The sequence below is a fragment of the Photinus pyralis genome, unplaced genomic scaffold (assembly GCF_008802855.1).
Source record: "Photinus pyralis isolate 1611_PpyrPB1 unplaced genomic scaffold, Ppyr1.3 Ppyr1.4_LG4, whole genome shotgun sequence".
Lineage (NCBI taxonomy): Eukaryota > Metazoa > Arthropoda > Insecta > Coleoptera > Lampyridae > Photinus > Photinus pyralis.
In genome coordinates this window covers 26,954,739-26,973,921 of record NW_022170511.1, presented here as the reverse complement: position 1 = coordinate 26,973,921, position 19,183 = coordinate 26,954,739, and the positions used below count along the sequence as shown (strand labels likewise).

Sequence of the window (19,183 nt, the reverse complement as noted above, 5' to 3'; positions counted from 1 at the left end):
TCTCTTTCTCTCAAGATATCGAGATGCAGTTTTCCGAGCTTGTTTAGTCATCATTTAGCTATCTTTCATGAAAAAAAAAATCTAACCAATTAATCATTTCTGTCGGAATGTCGAAAAAAGCCCTCAAGCGGTGATATATGAAACTAACAAAACTTCAAATAATATAATATTTGTAGCTGAAGAATAGCTCTTTTGAACTAATCCGAGTTTGTTTAAACCGGCTTAGCCGTTTGGAAGATACAGGGTGTTCTTTCACGGAAACCTTTGAATACCCCCCACTACTTCATTTTTAGATATACGGCAAAAATTGTCAAACAAAAAAGGTTCAGATTATCGTCGACTTCAAAGACCGTGCATTTTTGTTAGGTTAATGTAGCGGAATTCACAGAAACATCACTTTTTTAGATTCCAGTAAAGTCACTAGGTATAGAAAGTACCGCAATCATCCGCCAATTTTGGGCAAATTTGCTGCCAACTTAAAAAAATTGACAAATAAAATTTGAATAGCTGTATTTTTTATAACCTAACTTCATAGTACTGTCATGTTTTATAAAAATATATACAGATATCTCCAAACAGGTGGAACAATCCCTAACATTAAAGTTACTAGAATCTGGTAACTTCCGCCATTTTTGGGCAAAAATCATGCGTTCTCTCTCTAACACACGAGCCCAATGGATTGCGGTACTTTCTATATTTAGTGACTTTAGATTCCAGATTGCAGTCACGCCCCCTAGCAGCTATTTCAGAAACTTAAAAATATTTTCCAGGTTTTTCTCGTGGCCGTTTTAGTAATAATTTTTTTACCGCAAACCTCAACGATAGATAGGTTCTCAGATACAGTACCTCGCATTCTTATTTGGCCACCCTGTACACTGTGTCAAAAGACAAAAAATGTTCGAATTGAATTTGGAGCTACTGGAGCTCAGCTCTGCTCGGTTTCGAAAATCAAGGGTGCCTTTGAAATTTTCAAAAGTTTTTAGGATAGCAATCTTTTTGGGGACGGGATACGCAAAATGTAATTAAGAAAAATTGCTCAACGTGCAAAATTTCAGGGTCCTAGGTCTACTGTTTTTATTTTTTTACTGGATTTTTTTAGGACATCGAAAAAATGTTACTCTTCAAAATAAAATGTTGGTATAATGACCGTGTGGCAAATTTCTGTAAGTTGATATTGAAGTCTTCAATTTACCTACATTTAAATAAAATATCTAGGTGTTCTTAGCCGCTTCCAATTGGAACATTCTATTTTGAAGTTTTTTTTAAGTAACATTTTTTCGGATTTCCTCAAAAAATCTAGTCACAAAATAAAAACGTTAAACAAATCAAAGTAGGCTTAGGAATTTGAACTTTTGCACTCAGTTTTTCATTTTGAGCAACGTTTCTTAATAACATTTGTGCGTATCTCGTCTCCAGAGAGTACTTTCCTCCTATGCAAACAAACGTTTTTTGAACATATCAAAGGCACCCTTGATTTTATCTCACAAATTAGTTTCCAACCAAGCAGCGCCGATCCCCAGAAGTTCAAAATTTAATCCGACAATTTTTTGTATTTTACAAAAGACTGCCAAACAATCGGGGGCACTGTAGACATTCCATAGTAGGTCATGACTTGCTCGATTCAGTGTAATGTTGAAATATTGGCTTTCCTTACTATTTTAGAGGTAGCATGTAGTTAAATATACAGCAGATTCTCCTATGATGGTATCAACATTCCATTGAATGACCTTGGCATTATGCATTTCATTCTAGCCCTATTTTGAGGATTTTCTCGTTCATTATACTAAAATTCTGTTTTTTCTTTTGGTGTGAGTGCATATATTTAAATTTGGTTTATAAGAGTTTAAATTCAAAAACATCCATGGACATCATACACAACTAATGAGAAGTTAACAAAGATAGAGAATTGTCCTTTCAACTACATGTTATCACTGATTGTTGTAAAAAATATCAGATTGTTCAGATTTTATTAGTTCCAAAATTAAGACAGTTTAAAGGTAATGGTTTATGAAAATTCTTATTTTTGGTCAAGAAACCTAAATATACATTGTTTTTAAAGTACTAAGGGAAGGCAATGTGTGAACATTATGGAAGCAGCAAGTGCAAGTCACGTCCCAAATTCAAGCCGTTTTGCGTTAAGCACTAACGCATGATTTATTGGGGCATTTTGTTTCAGAAAGCGAAAAAATATTCTAATATTGCGGCGTCATCGTTTAATGTGGGAAAACTTTGATGACGTCCGTAAACTTGAAACAATTAAAGTTTATCTTTTATTTCACGGAAACGAAGTGATTTACGAAAATGAATAAAGATTCGCAAACATTTACAATACTTTTGGCACGTACTCGGGCGCCCCCGCATTTTATAGCTATTTAACGCGGAATGATGTTAGTTGAAGGTTGTGCGGCAGAACGAAACGCTAGGTGTTCATCGATCTGTACGCACTCTAGTACTACTTCGCCATCTAATGTCCATGCGCAATTTTAGTTAAAGAATAGAATGAACCAAACTAAATTAAAAGAAAATGAATAGAAATTTGCAAACGTTGATAAAATTTGAGATTGCTTGTAGCAATGTCAATCCAGCCCATCGAAACCACCAAAAACACGCACATGCAAAAACACTTGCAAGTTTTGAAAAAAAAAGCCACCTTATCAGTGTGTCACGGTAACATTTTTGGTGTTGCAATGGAGACTGCCAATGGTTTCCAAAACTATTATAATGCACCGATATCTGTCCCAAGACTTGAAGCAAAATGTTCAGGGTGTCCAAAATTCGAGAATGATCATTGGGATCTCGGAAACCGTAAGAGATACAAAGTTGGTTAAATGGAGGCAAATTTGGCATTTTGGGAACTAATCTAAGGCTACTTCGAAAACGAAAGAATTCTGAATACTTTCGGCGATAAAAAATTGCAAACTTTTTTTGTGGTTATATTAGAACAGATTTTTGAAAACAAATCACACTTTCCCATTGTTACATGTTCTTTATTACACGCTGGCATGATTGTCGGACGTTTTGGTTTTTTGGGGTCACTTTATTTTTGAACAGTTATCAAGAAACGAATGCATTCATGTCAAATAGCCTTGAAGTATTTGGTTTCCGGTACTTTTTACTGGTGGATCTAATTATATTGTAGCGAAAAATGTTTTTAAATGTAAAAAAGCCATTATTACCGCAAATCATCAACAAAAACAATTGATACGAACATACTTATTTAATATCGGAAATTTATTTGGTTTTGTAAAATACGTAATAATCTATCCTATGCTCTAAAGAATTTTACGTTAATCCTTCACAATTTTTCGTATCAAGACGGACTGACACGGATGTAGGCTCAGAGCGAGGCGACGGCCAGAGTGGGCAGTGCCTACTGTGGAAATTAATGTTGTCCACTATAGAAAAATGTCGTCTATGGCTAATAGAAAAAAATGAAATACATTACATAAAACAATACCATTTTCTAAAGATACAGGGAAATTCCGGAAATTGAAAAAAAAAACATTTATAATTAGCAAGAGTCGTGCAAGGTGGGGGCGTAGTAGGTGCGCCAAATCGAGATCTACTATAGAAGGATCCATACCGTCGAATTCGGGCGAGAAGCAAAAAATAGACTATCAAAACGTATCATTTACTTGTGTCCGCGAAGGTTTCTGATTTAGTAAAACACTTTCCAAAATTCCAATGGGAATAGAAAGAGGAAAAGGCAGGATTTTATGTTTTCCGTAAAACGATAAATCGTCCCAAGGATTCAAATGGATTTTGGCGTTTGTAGACTCTTCTAAGGAAACTCGATTCTGTCTAACAAATCGCCATCGTCATCAAGAAATATTTCATCTTCAAATTCGATTATTAAAAATTAGCCAAAGCCGGACGCAATACTTTTTGTTTACAAAATGCAAATCAAATTCAGGCGTTAGAAATACACCATCAATATACTGAATACGCAAGCGCTAAACCTAAGGCGCCTTTTAAGCCCCGACATCGGCGGTTTAAGATAAAGCCGGTTTAGGGTGCTGACATTTCACAGTGCATAAGAAAGAGGGAATTTAAGCCGGTTTTACTTTTGAGCAGATTTAAGATCCTACGGAGAATACTGGCATAAGCAACTAAGAGTACACCTTTTTTACAGGATCGATGAACACCTAGCGTTTTGTTCTACAATAATATTATTCTAATTTTTATGGTTAGCTGAAGCGGTCATAACCTTAAACGAACTATCATTTTGCGTTAAGAAGCTATAAAATGCGGTGCCACTGGAGTATGAGTTAAAAATATTGTTAATGTTGGCAAATTTCTAAGTAATAAAAGATTAATTTCAATTGTTTAGTTTACGGACGTCAGCAAAGTTTTCCCACATTAAATGATGAATGTAATTTTCTCGCTTTCTGATTAGACGGAGAGCCAGTGACAAAAAAGTCTCCGAATTTACTAAGGCTAGTTTTTGTATGGTGGTACGGTGGTTGTGTACACAAACATATTACGATCAGTCAAGCAAAACAGGGAACAGGCGTTTCTGGTATGCCATCGGAGCTGTTGTACCTGCCAAGGTAATTAAATGAAGTTTAAAAATTGTTATACAAATAGTGTATTGTATACTTAAATGAAAGTTATGATAGTCACCAACATGTGTCAGTCGGCCGCAACGTATACTATACTCTGTTTTTAAACTAAGAGGAGTAAATTGAAAAGTCTGATTTACATCCGAAAAAGTTACTAAATTTAGTAACTTTTGGGCAATTGTTTTAAGTATGATACATACGTACACATGTGCATTATGGGTTGCCTACTACATAAGGCATACATTATAAAAAAATGCAGTGTTGATCATTTTTATGGCTTTTTAATACACTTTACCCTACACAATTTGGTTGACAAGAAATTTTAATTATTATGTAGACATAAATGCAATCATTTTATAAAATCAAAAGGTGCTAGCTACAATATATTGTAAAGTTACAGCATTTTCAGGAATTTTCACTAAGAAAGATGCAAACCATTCTTCAGACACTTCCGCATTCATTTCTTCGTGATAATGGATGTTTTTCTTCCTTCAAAAAGTAGTAGACCCTCGTTTACGAAACTGTTTTCAGAGCCAACATGTAAAATAATGAGACGTTTCCCTTTTCCAGAAGGATTTTTTAAACCGGTAGACAATCCTTCCTCAAACGCTTGTCGTCGAGTACGAACGTTATCATCAGCCCACACTGTTTTGTATGGCCTTCATTTAACCATGTTTCATCTAAGTAATATATGACTCGTCCTTGGTTCCTATATTGTTTAATAGATTTTAAATGCTTTCGTCTCCATCTTATTATGTCGTCACGTTCAAGTAGATGAAGGACACATTCTTCACGACTATTGATTTTGTCCAACGTGGGAAGTTCATTGAGGTAGAAAAAGTTGTGAATAATTTGACGAACTGATGATTTTATGCTTTCGTCAAATTGCGATACCAAAGGTGGGCGACCCCCCGAACGTTTAGAAGGTGTTACAGCTCCCGTTTTCTTATACTCCTTTATTGTTCGGTCAACCGTGGATTTTGCAATTCCTATATAAAAAAGTGTGTGTGTTAAATTAACATTTAATTTGTATTTCGTTTCTTACCTGCGCCTTCATCAATTTTTGCAACAATGGTAACCATCTTTGTGCCAGGGTCATCATTTAACATCTGTTTATATAAGTCGAGTATGAACTGCTTTTCTGAGATCGATAAATGCCCCAAATTAAGACGCGTACGCTTTTTTACAGGTGAAATGTTCGCTTTACTAAGTACTTGGCGTGGAAGACATATTTCGAAGTATTTGCACCAACAAAATCAAGTACAGGTACCCGGTTTAGTTCTAATAAGAACTGACTGTTCACACTGATATACACGAAAAGGGCAAAATTAAATAAACTACGAATAACACAATTGTAAATGACACAGCGAATAAAGATGTCAACTGAATTGTCAAGATCCTCAAATTGCGTCTGTGTAAAAACGGCGCCGTATAAGCCAATCACAATGCAGATTTTTCGCGGGAGCTATTTAAATCACTCCTCTTAGTTTAAAAACGGACTATAGTATAAAAAAAAATTAACTTATAATAGGCTAGAAAGAAACCCAATAAGCATTATATCAGTGTGAAGTGGAATTGAATACACAACAAACCAAAAGCGCTGATGCCATTCATGCGTCTTGTGAGTAGACTAGTATCAATGACACTAATTGCTACTGTCAATATCAACATTGGTAAAGTTATGTGTCTCTCTCATCATATAATGCTTATTGGGTTTCGGTTTTCTGCCCGCGATCGTGTTTTTTATAAGAAAACACTATTTTAGGAAATGTTATCAATGGAGACAAGGGTCATAAAAACATTATTTTTTTCTTCAAGTTCAGAATTTGCGTAAATAAAGGTAGATACACACCTACAGGTGCACCTTTGTATTCTACTTGTCGCAGGTGACTTATCAGGTGGACCTGGAAATATGTATGAGTAAAAACTGTCAGTTTTGGTAACTCTGAAGTGACCCTACGCTTGCTGTGAAAGTGGACGGGTGTACTTCTTGGATCGACCTGTTAGTTGTCCACAGTATATTGCTCTGTTCTCAAACATTTGTAACCAAGTAAAATGGACGGTGGACTTGTATTGGATAAAGAGGTGTTTTGACAGGTCACCTACGACTGACGGACTTGACAGGCGAAGCTGTAGGTGTGTACCTACCATAATGGGCGTTCAATAATCGTTCCAGTAGTAGTCGACTGTGGTTTTCTCTTTCTATTAATGAACATAGCACTTAATAATATTTTTGACACAAGACAAAGAAAGCACTCCATTTTGAAAAGAAAACTGATTTGAATTTGTAGAAACGTAAAGAAAAGGCGATCTTACCAGAACATTTATTGAACACCAGATAACTAGATACTCAAAAAAATAATAGTGAGTCAGTTTGAATTGTGATACTGATCTCCTTTTAAAAGTTTTCTCTCTTGCTATGCCATTTCTTGAATGTGTGAATGAACTCCTCCTATAGGCTAAAGTTTTGTACTCTAAATAAAAGTAGTGACCACACTGGTTTTAGGAAGTCCTAATCTCATCGCTCTAATCGCTAGTCTGTGCAAAAAGCTATTTTGCCGTCTGTTTTTCAATTTGTGACTGCCCATCCTTTAAATGGATCACTACAGCAAACAAATATCTTCAGATGTTGAGGCACGAACTTCAAATTGCCGAAGGAGAGCTGAAGGATCGGTGCTGGTCACCGCCGGTCGGTTTGCAGCACTGGCTGCAGCTCACACACGAAATCGAAAATAAAGCGTATATCAAAAAGAAGATGGTTGCAGAGAAGCAATTGCAGCAGGCGAGGGAAGCCGTAAGTATTTCTAACTGTCTCCGAACGCCACATTGACTCTTTTGATTAAGTGTGAGAAGCTTCGTAAGAAACGCTCTAGTTTGGTAGGTGCTTTTGTGTCCACCCATGGAAAGTCCATTGACGATGTCGATCGTAGTATAGTAGAGGCTAGAACGTCACTAAACGAAGTCACGCAGGAATTGCAGGAACGAGTGTATCGTTGGAAGCAAGTCGAGTTACTGTGTGGTTTCAATATAATTAGTAATAGTGGACTACAGCAATTAGAAAATATGTTGTATAGGAATACTAATTTAAATGGTCGACCGATGACCGGTCTTAAAGGTTTGGCAATTGAAAGTTATGTGCATCAATAATAACATTTTTACCGTAGGGCGAATGAGTAGCAGCCAGGATGACTTGGATGATGATACTTGTTCGTTGTACACTGTAGCTTCAGGTAAGCCGAACTCTTTTGACGAGTCACCTAATTTTTTTGAGTGATGCAGTCCTTTCCTTATCCTACGTTTGATGAAGATGACATCAATTTAGGCTATCGGGCTTTTTATGTAGTCGTGTTTTTTATTAACACAATTCATGCATCGTGTAGACTAATTATGTTACGAAAAAAACGTTTGCAGCAGTACTTTTTTTAATGCCATAATGATGCTATTGTTAAATGATATTATTTTTCTATGAGCGGTAATTCTTTTCTGATAATGTTTATTAGGAAGAACGAATTTGCATAGCTACTTGACTTGGTACTTTTTAACAATCACAAACATAAATATTTCTGTTACTCTCTTATGCACCATTGTGTTTTAAACATTTTTTTGATTTTTAAAATTATGTTAAACGCTGTTAAACACAGATTCTGTATGTGCTTTTTCCTTTCGATAAGCTGTAGAATGAATTCTTTATTGATGAAGAAGGTAAATAGGTATTTCTACCTTAATGGATTATATTCTAAACCCCTGAATATTAACGCCTGTTTTTTGTTTTAGTTAAACTTATCTGATAGATAACCTAATATTTGAATTCATATTTTGATGTCGTGAAAATTAACTGTCTGATAATATTAACTGAAACATGAGATTGACCCTAAATGTTATAACTACTCATTTAAATAAAATAGCGATAGTGTTTAAGAAAGTCTTTAATCTCAAAACTTTGTTCTCAAGTGTACATATATAAGAATTAATTTATCAAAAAAGAAGAAAGATGTCCAATAGTTTTAAGTAAATAATGGGCTCTACTCTTACTAACAGAACAAAGCAGTCTAATGTTCAATGCTTCCATGCCCTACATGAGGCCATAATTTTAACAACGGAAATGATGATCTTTTAAGTTAGTTTTATTTAGTAATTTTCATGAAACTGAAATATACAGAAATTCAATGAAAGAAAAAATTTTTGAACTCATCAGCGATACTGCTTATCTTGTGACTGATTCAACAATATAAAGAAGAACCCATTTAAATAAAGGTGAAAGATCCTCTTATTCTACTACTGTAACGTGATTTATAAATTCGGGTTCGATTTATATCAATATTTATTAAACAAAACTAAAACACTATAAAAACTGTACAATTTATATCGACTATTTATATCACACACTTCGCAATTTATATTTCCGCGCTCGATGTTTCATCCGTACTCGATCTCGTTCGGTAGTAAAACTTACTGCGATGTTCGGTCCGCAACCATTTATACACGCAAGCAATGTAAGTCCAGAACACTCGCGTAATTACAACGTCGCAATCATTCCCAGTATCGCGCGCCTAGAAAATTCCAGAGCGCCAAAGGCGACGTCACGTCTGGAGCGTTTCCGTTACACTACTGAATTTTTCTTTCAATTATGGTCTTCTATACTGTCTTCACTTTTGTTGCTTACAGAGTTATTTCCTCGTATCATAATTTTCATTATAAACGAACTCCTAGCTCTTGTGTGTGTGTGTCTGTTCGTTAGTACATCTCAAAAACAAATAGACCGATTACGATGAAATTTTGCAGGTGGATTCTTTATCCAATTTGTAGATCGGAGTTTGTGAATTGGCCAAAAATAAGAAAGGCTTTTTTGACATCTCCGTTACTTACGAACCGAATTGCATGAAATTCAATATGAGCATAGCTTTGGCCATATTATTACGCAATGCCAAGCTATAGACATACCCAGGAGCTGTTTTGATATATTTGTTTAATTTATTGTTTTTTCTACTTTTATTTGTGTCTCTCCATTGGCAATGTTTGGAAAACCATGTAGGTCGACCAATGATCTGAAATCGAAGTCTTGTCCTTCCACTAAATCACATTATTGAACAAAGAAAATGGTGTTACAGAACCTAATGCCGAGGATGAGTTGACCTTATTTTTTCTTTATTATTTAAAATTCGTTTATTTAATGAGTTGTGATAATAAACACTACTGTAATGGCATCGTTAAAAGAGTATTAAATATGTTCAGGAAGTGCAGTGGACTTAAAAATGCTGGTTCAAGCATTTGGTGTGGTACTTCTCTCTCTGCAGATCTTACGCTGGTAATCTCTCTGTGTATAAACTTATCTTGGTTTCTCTGCTCTGTATACAGGGTGTCTCAGATCAAGGTAACTACATAAACAATAAAACTAGAAGACATTATTTTTACTCGATTTTTTAACTTTCTAGTTTTATAGTCAAAGAAACTGTTATGTTTCCTGATGTATAGGATTGAAAATGTTACCTCCACGTTGGTGCGCCACTATTTGTTGATATTTGCGTACTGATTCATTGTCTTGTAGTTACTCCTTAGGTTATAACTGGTATGACCTTACCTTTTTTTTTCTTTACCTGTAATGTATTATGTATTAAATAAATAATGTGGTACTGGTATATCTAAAAAATAATTTGGGTAAATTTATGATAACAAAATGTGAGAACATTGGACTCACATAAAGCGCCAATTTTAAATCTCCTATAACGGTCAAAATTGATACGCTATCTGAATTATATCTTTAACTCAATAAATTCTGTCCAATGCAGGTAATACGTCGTCTGTTTTATCTGTGCCACTTTTTTATGAAGCTTTTAATACCACAAACAGAATCAATCCAGCTACATTTGTTTCTGAGTTACATGGTGAAAACGAAAAGTTTGACTTTTTGAGACGTTATCAAATCTCACTACCCATGTAAGATAGAAAAAAGGTAATAAAAACTGCGTATTTTAGATATTTTTACGTAGGCATAGGGGAAAAAATTTTGGACCACTGTTTCTGAGATTTGATCCAAAATTGGTATTTTTTAAATGCAACACCCTGTATATTTTAATTTCAATTTTTTCCGTCTTGATTACATGATGTATCAAACAATATTTGTTTTATATCAGTATATATTAGATCATTTTTTTTCAAAATTTTGAAATTATTGGTATCGGCTGTCTTAATTACCATGGATACAATACACAAAACAAAATCTCCATGAATACACTTCCAAAAATTTTGATTGTAGTCAATGTAACTGCACTTTAAGAGCAAGGATGGTTTAAAACGTCACATTTTATCATGTTATTTTCAAGGATTTTAAATTTGGTCAGTGTAATTATGCAACCAACAATAAAGATAATATAAGAAATCATCATCATAATATTTTCAAAGTTTTTAATTGTGAACAGTGCAATTACACAACCAACAATTGGGATAAGTTAAAGAGACATCGTCTAACGCGTAACATTTCCAAGGTCTTTAATTGTGAACAGTGCAATTATCCAACAAAAAATAGGAGATATGTCATTCTTTGACACACTCCACTTTGAATAACTTTCTATCACTGCTATCAGTGTAATTATGCTACAATTAAGCGTATTAACACGCACAACCTTCTCAAACATTTGATTTGTGAACACAGTAATTGCGCTACTCATGATAAGAATAACTCTAAAGCGATTAAAGGATGTTACGCGCGATTAGGTATTCCTCAAATAGTAAGAAAAGTTTAAATTGTAATTTGTTAAAGCACGATATATTGAAATGTAACGATTGTTTAATTTGTGGTCAGTGTAATTACGCCACAAATAGTAAGGCTGTTTTAAAGCATAATTGACGTAAGGGGTTATATTTTTACATCAAAAGCGGCACTTTCAAATGAGTACAATTCCGCTTCAAAACCTACAAGAATAATCTCTATTAATTTGAATCGCGAAGTAAATTCAGTGTGTTTGAAAGATATGAGAATACTGCGTTTGAGTTGACATTTAATAAGGATCTGCATTGGATTGGTTTTCTTTAATTAAAGTTCATCCAAAGACCAAATGTAAAGTATAAGTGTGATCCTGATCGCAATTGCTTTTAGCCATAAGATTACATGTTAGGGAAGTGAGTTTACTTTTGGATTTGGATGGACTAAGGTGCTATTGTTTTAAGGACTCCAAACATCATAACTGTTTTGTCTTTCAGCGTTCGTCAATAAGCTTGAACTGGTGAAATTTGGAAACGTCCCGCATTTTAGAGGTCTTGTGTCCTCTAATCAACTTAAATTATTGCGGTAAACTTCAAAGATTGGGAGGACAATTAGTGTTTGCAGTTTTTATCTTATTTTTTTTACCATTTTTATAAATAAATCTAGAGTTTCAGTATTACAATACATACATTTTTGAATGGTAACTAGATTACTGAGTACCATGATTTTTGATTGAAAAATTGAGCCAATTATTGAACAAAATAAAATATAGGGATCTAAAATTATTATATAGGGCAGCAATTCATAGATTTCTGAAGTTTGTTCATAAGAGGTACTAAACACACAGTTTCATCTGTAATATTTTGAGTTTTATGTGCAGCTTCTGATGATGCAAATGTAATGTATACATTGTTTAGAAATTTTTTACTTAAATTTTTTGTTTTGATTTTTTTTTGTGACCAAATCGAAAATGCTTGTTCATTTCCTTTACTATGACTTTTGTTTGTGTATTTAAATCATATTAAATAAAGAATCTTTAGTTTCGATTATTGTCTTACGTTTATCGTATACCTAGGTTATAGAAAATAGTTTTTTTGACTATGCCAATTTGGTTAATTAGGCTAAAAGTTGAGCGTGTGTATCCAATTTATCTTTCTTCCTTTGACCATATAACCCAGAACTGCCAGCGCTTTATACAGCTCGCTATACAAATGTCCATGCCCATCATGTTTTTTTTAACCAACTTTATCATTAAGTCTTATTATTGCCACAATTGCTTCCAGCAAGGTGACTTCATGGTCACACTGTAATAGTGAACGTTTGTAGCGCCATCGTGGGGTATGAGCAAAGTACGAACTAACTAGACGGCGCTAAATATAAAATTTGCAGTGATAAATTCTGTGTAATAGGAATTCGCGATTGCGTCATATCTAGGTTATCTCTCTTTAATACTCGCAAGTTGGAAGTGGCATGTCGAGTCATATGTCACTTATAAACCTAACCAAAAATGAATGAAGTTTGACAGTTCAATGATGTAGCTCATAATTAAGCGTCATCTTTGTCTTTGTTATAACGATAGAGTCAAATAACAAAATTAAAAAATATGTGACATACCTTAAATCTAACAAAACGTAAAAAGTTGACGTAACAGCCAGTTCCTATTATACACTTATTTTATGTCCTATTCTTATACCTTATTGTTGCTCAGATAGTTTCGAAAATACCAATTCGTATGTTAATATGCAATTACAATTGTAAAATTAATTTGCGTACAAATGACCCTTTATCTGACTCTCTACAGTCATGGTAGTATGTATTCGAAGTTTTCTTCTTTTTCCCATGTTTTATCTTTATGTATACTTTAAAAAAATTTACTCAGAAGTGGGATATTGAGGATAGATTATTTTTCGTTTTGGGCAGAGGGAGTACAAATCGAGCAACACAAATATACATGAACTCTTAAGTTGTTCTCACTAGAATGTGGCAGCATGATTCCATTTGGCAGCTAGCCATGTGAGGCTGACCTTTTGTCATTGTGATTGGCAGTTATACCAGTGGCATAGAAATTGCAGTACTTAAATCTACTCTCTCTACTACACAAGATTGTCCCTATGTCAGTAGGTTGTTCATTCTCGATGTTTGCCGCTAAACTATCGCATAGTAATTTATAATTCAGAAGGAAAGAGTTAATACCTAATACGGGTTTTTAACAGCAACAAACGATGAGACTGGCACAATCTTTTGTACGACAGTAAAGCTAATAACACTGTATATGATTTTCAGTTTTTTATCCGTTTGTTGGTCTACTACATGGTCTATTCCTTACAGTACATTACCAGATGGTCTAATTGAACATGATATATTTTTTTAACACTGGGTGGAATGAAAGCGTGCATTCTTTAAGAATTCAGTGTCTCATGCAATAGAATTAGTAACATTTGTGGTCAAGTTACCCGCTGCCAAGCGATAACATAATAATATAGTCAGTGGACACAAAAGTTAAGTTGATATTACCTTATATTTGTAAGACTGAACACGGAAGAGAATTTCTTTTCTAGCTACGAAACAATGCCACCCACCACAAATATTCTTACACTTAATTTTTCTGTTGGCAAAGTACTGCTTAGACTTCCATTGTTAAAATGTTGGATGTAGTTTGAATAGAAATTCGATACCTATTACTATTTTTCTTAGGTTTTTTTAATGTTTTATTAACTTAAACTGGTGTACTTAACTTGTTCCTCTAAAGGTGAATTGTGTTAATAAAATCCGGAATCGTAGTGCAATACGAAATGTTACAATTAGTTAAGAATATGTTAACGATGTACATTTATTTATTGATTGAATATATTTATTTTGTGCATGTTTTGTTACCGTAGATTTTTATTTTGTAGACACGGTCAGTTGTAAAGTTTTCTTATGCAATTATACAAGTTAAACATTATGTTGATTTTAATTTTTCTTGCACACTTTGCCGATCTTCTCTTTTATCCACCAGTTACTCACTGTCTCAATGTTTGGTGATTAGATCTATGTTGTTTTTTATAATTGGGTTCTTCTTTTGAGAAGGTAAGCAGTTTAGTATAGTCTCATTGGAACTACTTAGATGATCAGATCATTCTGTAACATTGCTTACTGCTACTGCTGTACATACTCTTCTTCATTTGTTAAGAAAAACAAACAATTTATGTCAATAAAGTTAAAAAAATAGATTTATCATCGCCAATGTAAAGTTGGTAATGGGCGTTTTCTTACTGTTGCTATTGCTCCACCATGCTTGGTTTTTCAGTTGTTGTAAATGAAAGTATTTTAATAGAATGTTTTGTATTTAATCCACTATTTCTGTACAGGTTACACTGAAAATGCATCACAATTAGGTTGGCGTGAGGCGGATTCATCAGGCAGCGAAGCTAGCAAAACTGAGGAAGAACTGACGGTTGAATCAAAAAATTTACCTCGTACTGCTGTCCAATTTTTGGTTGGTGCTGAAGTGTAAGTAATCCCAAGAAGAGTGTGAGTGAACATACAATCCCTATATTTACTTTTAAAAGAAACAGGTCAACCTAATACAATAATCCGCAAAAGTATGTGGTGCAGTTCAATGGCAAATGAACCTGTTTCATTAAGTATTTTCATTTAATTGGATTTTAACAAAAATGCATTTTATCAATTGGTTAATAAAATAATTAAAAGGAAAAGTACAGCAGTTGCCAATTTAGTTGATGTGTTTTTTTAAAAGCGGACTTAGGGCAAATTACAGTGTATATTCACCTTTAAGAAAAACTCATTGTATATAGAACTATGTGGCAGTACTGTGTAATATCCAACCAATTTAAGTAATGGAACACATGATTGTGTCACATGAACTTTCGCTATTCAAACACACGAATTTTTTATTTAGATAAAAGTTTTAACAATGAAAAGTCATATTCATTTTTAATTATCCATTAGCCCACATCAAAGTTACACTTAAAAATTAATTTTGGTCCTGTCATCTTTCAGTTCTCAAGAGGAGCCAGCAATTTTGAAGCATACACGAGTGTCTTCGCAGCCGCCATCCTTACGGAGCAGCAGCAATAATAATATACCTAGTTCTCTCAAATCCGCAAACATTATCAGGTCATCTTCTCAGGACATTAACATATCGTCCGAAATAGCGACGTGTCCTAAACCGGCCAGTTCCGAAAACGCCCTAGACCGAGTGGTTAAGCAAAAGAATTTTAAACAGCAAATGATTAAGGAGCAACCGTCCATATCGCTCGAAGACGATATATATTCGACGGACTCCTCTTTAATTGACGACGAAATGAAGAAACCCAAACGAAAATTGTTCGGGTTTAGCAGGCGGAGCAAGCCTAAGTACGACTGACATTGTATTCAATAGTGCAATTTTGGTAAGGGTTTGCTTTTGCGCCATGGAATAAACTGCATGATGTTACTACCTTGGACTTATTTTAGATGAATTTATTTATGTTTAGCATACTCCTAAAGCAATCTCATTGCGAGTGATTTTTAAATGATAAAAATCATTTGCTTTTTTTAGTGTCAAATCTTTGAGGGAACGTCGGAATGTTAGTTCCTGATGTTAATCAATGTACCTCACCTAAGCTTCCTGATGCGAGGTAGTGATTGACCACTACGAGATTCCTACGAATGTCTTCTGATTGTAAATAAATTATGTTATTTTTGTATAGAGTATTACAAAATGGACGCCTCTATTCTGCATGCTTGTATACCTTTTTTTTACCAGTTTGTAATAAACTTCGGTTTTTTACTTGGGAGTCTTTGTACTTAGAAGTCAATAGATGTATTATCGGGTCGAGGCCCTGTGACTGATTTTAAGGAAACCACAAGTGTACTTTACTATGAAGGGTTGTTAAGACAATAACGTATCCATACTTTGTGATAACAATGTTTGTAACGCTTTACATCAAGATGAACATTAATTTAGAAGTCATTCCTTTAAAGTTCTTGAAGAACAGAACCTTGTATTTTTAATTGGTAGATTGTATTCATCTTATTTGTAAGTTAATAGATGAGTGACAATTTTCTTAATTATTAAGTCCTGTTTTAAATTTAGAAATATTTACTGAATATATTGTTTTCTCGATTTATAACATTGATATTCCTAAGTCCCCTCATTGAATGTTATAACCAGGGTCAAAGCATTTCTTTCTAATTTTCACCCTTTGGTACGGAGTAGTACAAACAGTACTGATCCCTGCCTTGAAAAAATGATGTTGGATTAAGGGTGAAATTTAGTGACACTTGCTCCATTTGGCAATACTTGGTTTGGTTCTATCTGTATCGACTGAACTGAATTTTTGAGGGTAGTTCTAACAACGTTTTCCCATATGCTTCCATTCAAAATAATAGTGACATTTGGTGTTATTTCAACTGTCTTAGATGTTACATAACATCACACCCAACAGTCTTCATTATTGAAGGAACTCTAAATTATAATAGCATATATTTTATGAATATTATTAAATTGTGAAACAGGAAAAAAGGATGTATTTCTGCCAAGTGATAATAATGGAAACGGAAGAATACATAGGAACCTGTAATTTTGTTGGTTATACCTAGATAAGAGGGGAAAAATAAACTTCCTGTGAGTTCTACTTCCGCTAAAAGATTTGATCACTGTAACCCTCTTGAATGTTGTGGCAGATTGGTAGGTATGTAGGCAATTCCAAATTATAAATTTTTTGGTAGTATTTTCAAAAAAACCCAATACAGCCTATTGGAAACAATTTCGTTTTATTTTCTAACTGGCATGCCACTCAAAAGTAGTTACATTTTAACGCATGCGCTCTGTGTTTTTTTTAAGTTTATGCCCTTTTCAAACTATATATATTGGTTCAGTTTTAGGACAGATATATGTAAAGCATGTATCTGTGGTTTTAGTAACCACAATGTCTTGCTGCACTGATTTTGTAGTGCGTATTTTTTACAAAAATATGACACTCTTCTATGTTGACGCATTCATCAGATGGGTATGATACAGTGCCTCCCTAACATAGATACAGCATTGAATAAAGAATCTGAATTATTATTCAATCAATACGGGTACTAACTTCAAATAACGTGCGATCTTTTATCCTAGTTCGGTTCAACAAAATAAACACTCGCACAAATTGTCTATCATTTGGTACTAAATTTAGTCTTGTGTTGTACTGACTTTGTTCATTACGTAGGTATACGTATACCAGAACTAAATTTAGTACTCAATATACCATGTAGTGGTCTAGCCGTATTTCGCTCCCTTTCCCGTAATCCCAATTCATTGATTCTCATTAATTTATTGGGATCCTACGATTTAAAAAAAGTTATTCAGTCTGTTAAATAGAAAAAATATTTATTGTACAAGACATTAAAGAGATGTTTTAACCATCGAGTGAAAGATAGTTAAGTTTCCCTTTATCGTCGTATATAATGGAAAATATGATAAATCAAATCAGATAATTGATTGAAATGCAGTGCAAACAAGAGACATAAATACTAGTGAAAAATATACTAAATCAAATCAAGTGCAAAACATATCTTCAGTATAATTTAGGCAAAACAGCTCGTAAAATGGTAATTGCATGTGCAAACCAGAACACGTCAAATACATGTGAGAATGCCAACAGTAATAAGTCATTACTATAATTGCATCAAAGTGTTCAATGCTATACCTACCAAAGGCAATAAAACAATCAAGAAATCTTCAATTATTTAAAAAAATTAAAATTACATCTACTTGAAAGAAATTACTACTCCGTTGGCGACCTTGGTGCAAATTAAACCACGGACAAAATAATAACTTATTTCCCTCAATGTATAACGTTTGTCCTCTGTATCTTTCTGCATCTTTTTTCTACATATTCCACATCCATGACAATGCCAATGTAAAGGAATTTATTCATGGCAATAAACTATTATTATTATATTATTATTCATGTTAAAGTCTATTATTGCACAAGAAAACTGCATTGAGTAATAGAAGAAAAGTTAATTACAAGACCCCTTCTCGAATTGCTAAGACGCAAGATCTGTGGTCTGCAATAGACGAAGAAGCATAACATATACAGCGGAGAATCAAACTGAATATACAGTACTCCCTTCAAGGAATAGTAAGTCGAAACATACATAGCAACACATTTGTAACCCGAATCCATAAATAAATACTAAATAAAACAATATGAAGGCATAATCATGTATACAAAAAGAAAAATGATTCCGTTAATGGTCCTAAAAAAAAGCATCGAGCAACGGCACGCTTCAAATATCAGCATTTATTTGTGCATATCTCTATATATAAAAATGAACCCCTAGCTGTTTTTTCTGGTCACGCAATAACTTTAGAACGACTTTACCGATTTCATTCATCTTTTTTTTTTAAGTTTTCTAATACTGTGTAGAAGGTTCTTACGGCAAGAAAGACTAAGAAAATCGCGCAGAAAATTGGAGAAAACAACGACTATTTAAATATCGCGCGTTTGACGGTGCGGCAGCAATTGTTTTAACAGCTACATCGATCGGCATATATTCGTCAAAAAATGTGTGTGCTGTCAATTCGATCGGAAAGTTTATCCAGATTTCAGTGAGTTTTTTGAGAAATGTCGATGCTATTTCACCGCATTCACGCCTTTTATATTAAAAGTTTGATATACCTACCCAATATTCATTTTTGGTAAGTGTTGATAGACTAAACACGTGGTATACATAGTTATACAGAAACACTAGGGAGTTAATTTCTATTTTCAGTTGAATTTTAGTTTTTTCAAGATGCTACTAATTAGACGTACCAACATAGTAGGTACCAACTTAGGTCGCAGAATTCGTAATCCTACAAGTCAAACATACCGGGTGGTGTACGGTAAGTAGGAATAGGGATTTAACATGGGAAATTAGTTTTATGCAATATTCTGCCCTCCTG

The 19,183-nt window shown here is 34.0% G+C and overlaps 1 protein-coding gene across 4 annotated transcripts in view; it reads left to right on the top strand.

The window, feature by feature from the left end:
• LOC116168740 (stromal interaction molecule homolog) overlaps positions 1-16,036 on the top strand; it is a 34,240-nt gene extending 18,204 nt beyond the window's left edge. Inside the window, exons 6-11 of one of the 4 annotated variants that reach the window (XM_031484708.1) lie at positions 7,189-7,356; positions 7,407-7,677; positions 7,727-7,792; positions 14,613-14,754; positions 15,265-15,656; positions 15,806-16,036. In XM_031484708.1, the coding sequence (XP_031340568.1) occupies positions 7,189-7,356; positions 7,407-7,677; positions 7,727-7,792; positions 14,613-14,754; positions 15,265-15,631 (1,014 nt within the window). In that variant the 3' untranslated portion in view covers positions 15,632-15,656; positions 15,806-16,036. Of the gene's footprint in view, positions 1-7,188; positions 7,357-7,406; positions 7,678-7,726; positions 7,793-7,841; positions 8,958-11,759; positions 14,207-14,612; positions 14,755-15,264 lie in introns of those variants that run through there. The other 3 variants (XM_031484707.1, XM_031484709.1, XM_031484710.1) reach the window with 3 other exon arrangements.
• Positions 16,037-19,183: the final 3,147 nt, after the last annotated feature.